Below are 6,898 nucleotides of genomic sequence, written 5' to 3'. Positions count from 1 at the left end.
ACTGTGGGACAGCATGACTCGGTGTGGGTGATTGTGGATAGGTATACCAAGTTCGCCCACTTTTTGCCTGTTAGGAATACTAATACTGTGGAGCAGTGTGCCGAGTTATATGTGAAGGAGATTGTTCGACTTCATGGGGCTCCGAGGTCGATAGTATCCGACAAAGACCAAACCTTCACTTCCAAGTTTTGGGAGAGTCTGCAGAAGGCTATGCACACGCAGTTACTGTTTAGTACCGCTTATCATCCTCAGACAGATAGACAGTCTAAGAGGACGATTAAGATATTGGAGGACATGTTGCGAGCTTGCGTGCTAGATTTTGGGGGACCATGGAGTAAGTATCTTCCTTTGATCGAGTTCTCGTACAACAACAGTTATCAGGCGACCATCGGAGTGGCTCCGTATGAAATGTTATATGGAAGGAAGTGTAGATCACCTATTCATTGGGATGAGATAGATGAGAGGAGATATCTGGGTCCAGAGATGGTTCAGAGGACCAATGAGGCGATTGAGAAGATTAGAGCGCGAATGCTTGCCTCCCAGAGTCGTCAGAAGAGTTATTCAGACCTGAAACGCAGGGGCGTGAAATTTCAGGTTGGTGATCATGTGTTTCTTAGGGTTTCACCTTTGAGGGGAGTGAAACGGTTTGGTGTTCGGGGCAAGCTGAGCCCTAGGTTTGTTGGCCCCTTTGAGGTTCTGGAATGGGTTGGAGAGGTAGCTTACAGACTAGCGATGCCTCCAGCTTTATTAGGGGTTCATGATGTTTTCCATGTGTCCATGCTCCGGAAGTATGTGTTAGATTCGACGCACGTTCTAAGTTATGAGAATCTGGAGCTTGATTAGGATTTGTCCTATGAGGAGAAGCTGGTTCAGGTTCTTGACCGGAAAGATAAAGTCTTGAAGAGCAAGAGCATCGCCTTGGTGAAAGTGTTATGGAGGAACAAAAAAATTGAGGAGGCGACGTGGAAGATTGAGTCAGAGATGAGGTAGCGGTATCCCGAGTTATTCAGGTAATTTCGAGGACGAAATTTCTGTAAGGAGGGGATAGATGTAACAACCCAAATTTTCTAATAGGGCTTAGGGCCTTGGTTAGCGTGCGTGGAGGGCAATAAATGATTTAATATGTTATTATGTGATAGAGATGCATGTTTAGTTGAATTAAATAGGCATGTGGGCCCCGTTTGGATATTAGGGGTATGTCTGTGATTTTAGCCGCTGTGGGCATAAATGTGATAAATATGATATGTGTGTGATGTATATTTGTGTAGCACGATACGACGTTGGGCACGTTGAGTGCAAGGCCGAGTACGGTAAGGGGCCGGGAGCAGCGTTGAGCACGTGGAGTGTGAGTTGCTAGGGCGAGACCCTAAAGGATATCTGGGATATCCTCATGGTGTGGACTACAAACCCAGGGCCTGGTAAAGCGCCTGGGACGGCTTGGCCGTATGTGTTTAGCCTATTGATGGCTTGTTAATATGCTATGTGTTTGTTATGCATATGTTTCTTCTTGTGAGGGTTTCTTGCTGGGCTTCGGCTCACGGGTGCTCTGTGGTGCAGGTAAGGGCAAGGGAAAAGTCGACCAACCATGAGTACGGAGAGCGTGATGCGGCGCATACATGTTTGGCCAGCCTGGCTGCCACAGCCAGTGGTTTTTGAGAGATGATTGTATTAAAACTTGGATTTTGTCATCTAGTCAACTTGGTTTGTATTTATATGTTGTAAATATTTTCTAAACAATATTTTGGGATCCCACGTGTCAAACACTTTATGGTTTTCGGTAAATGGAATTATTTTTGAAGTTTATAACTTTGCTTATGACTTAATTACACTTTTTGACCTAAACTCTCGATTAGCGAGTTGAATGCACATTCTAAACTCACTTTGTAATGGCTCTAAGGAAGTAGGGCGTTATAGCCGTGGTGCCCAAACCTTGCGCCGCGGCGCCTGGGAAATTCCTCGAAGCCCCACTAGCCTATAAACTCAAGCGGGCCGCGACGCTGAAGAACAGGGCCGCGACCTAAGACTGAAACCCATAATTCCCATGAAAACTTTACGAGATAACTTCCATGAAATCAATCTAAACACACCCCAACCACTACAAGAAAAAACAGTATTCATAACACTTAAAAACTGCTAGCCGGGAGTATTGATAACGCTTCTGAAAATGCTAACATAGCCCCTGTTATTAAAAGTCCTGTCTTTTCTATAACAGTATTCGAATGTTATGTTCGATGTTATCTTAAACTATTCAATAACACATTTTTAGTTGCTATAATATTCAAATAATAACATTTAGTTAGAGTATTTGATTATAAATTTGGAGTTTAATCTTATACTTTATGCATAACACTTTTCCACTGTTACATTTGATTATTTTGATAGCATTTTTAGTTTGTTATATTATATAAATCATAACAATTTGTTATGCTTATAATATATTTCTAAATCTTAACATAATAAAAGTCTAGCAATAAAATTTTGTTACTTTAGTGTGGATAATATATTTTAAATTTTATTTTGATAAGTATACTTATATGGTTTTTTTTTAATTAAAAGATTTTCATTATTGTATTTTGATAAAAAAATAAATCATAAAATGTAATTCTCAATAGATTGATAAACCACAAGTATTATATTAAACAATAACTAATTCAAACCATGAATATGTCTACTTCATGAGATCTTAGTTCTAACTTAAATTTGAAAGCATAACATAATAAAGTTTTATAATCTTGAACATTTTTTACTTTAAAAATGAAAAACAGAAACATTACAAGATACACAAAAGTAAATCATGCATGAAACTTGCTCCATCCTTTAATTCATCATCCAACCAAGTACTTGCTGCTGAAGTTGTTTGTTGCCATTTGAAGCTCTCTAAATTGAAATCTCCTCAGGTTTCCAAGGCAAACCTCCTCATGATGTTGCTCTGAAATTTTTTAAAGCCTACAACTGTTAATCTTTTCTTATTGTCAAACAATTTAAATCTGCAATGAAACATATATGAAAATCAAAAAGCAATGAAACCCAACACTACTTAAAAAAGTAATGTTAGATTAAACAAAAATATGTATAGTATAAACCATAACAAAGCAGCTTTGCAAGATATGAAACATATATGAAATAGTCATGTTCATTAGTGTAAATCATATTATAGAATATGGATAAATAAAATATGTAAAAGGCTCAGCACAGTTTAACTTCCAACATAAAACAATGAGCAATTAGTTTAACTTCAACATTAAATAAGGAGAAAAAGGCTAAAAAATTCCCTGACCACATAATAGAGTTTCTAAACATGTGCAAACAATGTCCACTGAGGCAGCGAGGGTGGATGTTTCCAAGAAAAAAAAGAACAAACCTGATGAAATGCATCCAATACGGTCACCAGGTCTGGATGAAAAGTGTTGACCCTCGTTTTAGCCAACTGACACGGAGTCAAAATATGAATGATATAGGCGAATATGTATAGATAATAACGTAATGACAAAAGTAAAGAAAACACAGTAATTTATAGTGGTTCGGCCCCAGAATCTGGTAATGACCTACATCCACTTAGAATGATATTGATATGGGAACAAAAGTGTGATTAGAGAGCTTGGGCTCAATGAGTTTCAACACTCCTCATAAACAATCCTAGTTTTCACAGATAATTTCTATATTCCTATGGTTTTTTAGCTGCCAAAAGTCCCTTCCCATGAGCCATCTCTTGCTTTTTATAGGCCCATGGAGGGTTGCCCAATATTGTTACAGATATTATCCCCTGAATCATGGGATATTCAGAAGATTGCACGAAATAAATTCGGGATCCATAAGATCTTTCCATAAATGTTGCTTTGCCAGCGGAACCACCGACCAGTCTGGTCGTGGTAAAAACAGGTCTGTCCTGCTTCTGGTGTGTCTCATGGTCGATACTCTAGCAGACGCTCCAGGTGTCAGGCACGTGTCAAGAGATGATTCGCCACGTCACAAATGCTAATTTATTGGATAACAAAAAGAATGGGCTTAACTTCCACAAGTGCTCTGTATGACAAAAGACGCCGAGGGCATATGAATATAAATTTAACCAAATTTCAGGAGACACATTTAGTGAAAATGTAGAAAAGTTAGTTTACATATAGATAAACTACATATATACCTTTTTGGCAGATCAGGGGCTAGGATATACAGAAAAATAGGATCAACAGCTTCAGATATGCTCGATTTGTTGAAATGGGAAGGCCTTATTTGCTTAAGGAATACATCTAGCTTATCTTGAATCTGATGTCTCTCAGATGAGGGAATACGTGCTGAACATTAAATGACAAATACAATAGTTGAAGTAGATATTGAACCATTAAAACATTTTTCCACAGCTTCACTGTTTTCTAATGCCTTTTCCAACTCAGCTGTGACGCCCCCCTCGCATAAGATCATTGTGGGAGGATCAAGCCCTAATTGCCCGGCCATATGAAGTATATTCTTGTGCAGTGTTGCCTATCAACAAACAAAAACATGAAATCAGAGCAGGAAAAGAAATTCTCTAGAATTAAATAATTGACCAAACAAGAATAATGCACATTGCTTATCCCAATTATCAATTCAGTAACAAAGATCATGCAGCTTTGCACTTGGCTATATGGTCCAATACAATTGGGAGCCCAAGAGGAAATACTTTGTACATGTAGAACTCTTTTGGTATGGTCATTTGCCACTAAAACTTCCACGTATGCATTACCCAACCCCACTTCCAGTAAAGGCAGTTCAATTGTACTGCGCGATGGGACACCAAAACGACATTTCTCCTGTTTGATAAATCTCACATATGTTTCATTTGCTGTTGCAAATTCCTTCATATAAGTAATATAGAGATGAATATAGAGGACATTTTCCCATCCAAAACCATATTCTGCAAGTTTCAATTCCATTTTCCTTAGCACAGCTGTCAACTCTTCTTGTACGCCTACCAAAATATTCAGAAAACATAAAATGATTATGTTGCAGACTAGAAGCACTGACCATAAGGAATGAACAAGAGGGAAACACAGAAGCTTGCAGATCTGTGTACTACAAACTAATTATCCTTTGATTACCTGCTGAAGATTTTCTTGAATGTTCCAACCAGCAACAAATGGAAAACGTATCACCTTTCTGTGTTCTCAAAATGTGAAGCTTATTTTCTGCAATAGTGATCGAGTCAAGGACTTCAACAGCAGACTGGACTGCAGCGTCACCTACTTGTGAGCTGTCTCCCTCCACTTCAAAGACAAAACCCTTATTCTCCAGATAGATCTCGTGGGTTTCACCACTGCCAGGCAAAGAACAATGCAATTTCTTATGTTCCAAATGAAAAGCTAAGGTATGAAGGACCGCAGTTGGAGCAATAGAATCTGAAGAGTGCAGAATAAATTGAGAGTTATCGAGCATAATCTGAGCATTCTGTAACCACAAAATTAAATAAATAAAATAGAGCCAAAAATGGAAATACAATCACCATAAACCTTGTAACGGTGACACCATAACAAGTGTATATTTTATCAAAATATAAATAATTTGAAAACATTTCCTCTAGTAGCAGAGATCATTACCTAAACCAGATAATTACACAAACAAAAAATTTATAAATATATGATGCTAAGTTACTAACTGCACACTCATGGTCATCATGAAGACAACAAGCCTCTTAAGAAAGCAGGAAATTATAAAATATCCACAGGCAAAAGGAAAGGAAGAAACTCACAACAAAGAGAGGGCTATCAAGTGTTAATGTTTCATATTCCCCTCCTTCACCACAAACATTAATTCCATACAACCTGCCAAGGATGGTAGTTAACCATCAATTTACAATGCTAAACTTAAAATAATATAAGGGAAAAAAATAGCATACCCCTTCAACTTATGCAGATAGGGACTCAGGGAAGCTAAATCTTTGCCCAAGTGCTTTGCAGGGTCCAACCCCATTGCAGCGACCTATAACAGGAGAAAAAATACTGTTCAATAGAAGGTAGAACTCTTTAAAAAATATAACAAGAAAAGGCATGACTAAATAACAAGTGAAATTAAAAATTATACCTTTAGGGTAATAGCCAATATCCCACTTGTTATCTGATTATAGTAGAAAAGAAAACCATTGTATGAGATGTACGAATCTTCAATGTTAAATGAACAAATTCACATACCAAAATACAAATTACCATTTCCTGAAGGAGCAATGACTGATCTTGTTTCCACAAATATGCCAGAGAAACAAGCCCTAACCTTGAACACACACTTTCCACCCGCAGCCTCTGATAATCTGATTCAATGGCACCAGAAGATACTGCACCAACAGAAGGTATCTGCTTTTTCACTTCATTTAACAAAATGAGCATATCTTCAACTTCATCACCTGGAGTTGTTGTGTAGCTAAGCTTCTCATGCCTGAAATATCCACAGAATTCATTGGAAACTGAAAAGTAAGCTTTACATGCACCCTTCTATCACAGGACACAAAAAATTCTTTAAGAAGACCAAACCGCCTAATAAAATAGACACTACTGTAAGCTCTTGTGATGTAGTAAAGATCCTTTTTTTAAGTACAAAGATCTAATCAAGATAACTTCATTCAAAAAGCTGCAGCTTTAAAAAATAAATAAAAGATTTCTCCTAACCCGTCTACTTCTGAAATCTGATCACGAAGCTAGTCATACTGTTACTGTTCCCCATATCACTTTATGAAAATATGAAGAAAACGTTGTAACTCGCCAAAATATCAGATACAGGTTTTACCAAAAGTTTCTGCATAAAGGCTTGCCTTGTGGATCCTTGTATTCTCCTTTTGAATAGGGGCAGTCCCATGCATTCAGCATAGCTAACGATTATCTGGTGCCCAACCTGATCAAAGCAATCAATAGTCCAATCAAACAGCTAATTAAGATAC

General features: G+C 37.8%; 2 protein-coding genes across 3 annotated transcripts; both read right to left on the bottom strand.

Annotated features, from left to right (window-relative positions):
* Positions 1-4,425: 4,425 nt before the first annotated feature.
* Positions 4,426-5,443, bottom strand: LOC133800676 (uncharacterized). The gene is made up of 2 exons (XM_062238710.1): positions 5,073-5,443; positions 4,426-4,942 (listed from the first exon to the last, which is right to left on the bottom strand). The coding sequence occupies exons 1-2, from the start codon at positions 5,404-5,406 to the stop codon at positions 4,434-4,436; spliced, it is 843 nt and encodes a 280-aa protein (XP_062094694.1). The 5' UTR covers positions 5,407-5,443; the 3' UTR covers positions 4,426-4,433.
* Positions 5,444-5,589: 146 nt separating this feature from the next.
* On the bottom strand, positions 5,590-6,493 carry LOC133800677 (uncharacterized). Of its 2 annotated transcripts, none has more exons than XM_062238711.1 (3): positions 6,159-6,493; positions 5,867-5,949; positions 5,590-5,792 (listed from the first exon to the last, which is right to left on the bottom strand). In XM_062238711.1, exons 1-3 carry the CDS (start codon positions 6,348-6,350, stop codon positions 5,663-5,665), a joined length of 405 nt encoding a protein of 134 aa, XP_062094695.1. In that variant the 5' UTR covers positions 6,351-6,493; the 3' UTR covers positions 5,590-5,662. The 2 variants fall into 2 exon arrangements, with proteins under 2 accessions (XP_062094695.1, XP_062094696.1); XM_062238712.1 differs by having other exon boundaries at positions 5,591-5,792; positions 6,174-6,492.
* Positions 6,494-6,898: the final 405 nt, after the last annotated feature.

This window comes from Humulus lupulus, chromosome 9 (assembly GCF_963169125.1).
Source record: "Humulus lupulus chromosome 9, drHumLupu1.1, whole genome shotgun sequence".
Taxonomy (NCBI): Eukaryota; Viridiplantae; Streptophyta; class Magnoliopsida; order Rosales; family Cannabaceae; genus Humulus; species Humulus lupulus.
Note: the sequence above shows the minus strand (reverse complement) of the source record. Positions and strands in the feature narration are given on the sequence as shown.

Bases quoted from the DNA above. Each gene is read 5' to 3' on its own strand.
- LOC133800676 (XM_062238710.1), bottom strand. From the start codon at position 5,406: ATGCTCGATAACTCTCAATTTATTCTGCACTCTTCAGATTCTATTGCT. The intron at 4,943-5,072 runs GTAATCAAAGGA...ATATTTTGGTAG, and splicing joins TTCAAGAAAATCTTCAGCAG to GCGTACAAGAAGAGTTGACA.
- LOC133800677 (XM_062238711.1), bottom strand. From the start codon at position 6,350: ATGCTCATTTTGTTAAATGAAGTGAAAAAGCAGATACCTTCTGTTGGT. The intron at 5,950-6,158 runs GTATGTGAATTT...CTCCTGTTATAG, and splicing joins AAATGGTAATTTGTATTTTG to GTCGCTGCAATGGGGTTGGA. The intron at 5,793-5,866 runs GTATGCTATTTT...CATCCTTGGCAG, and splicing joins TATCTGCATAAGTTGAAGGG to GTTGTATGGAATTAATGTTT.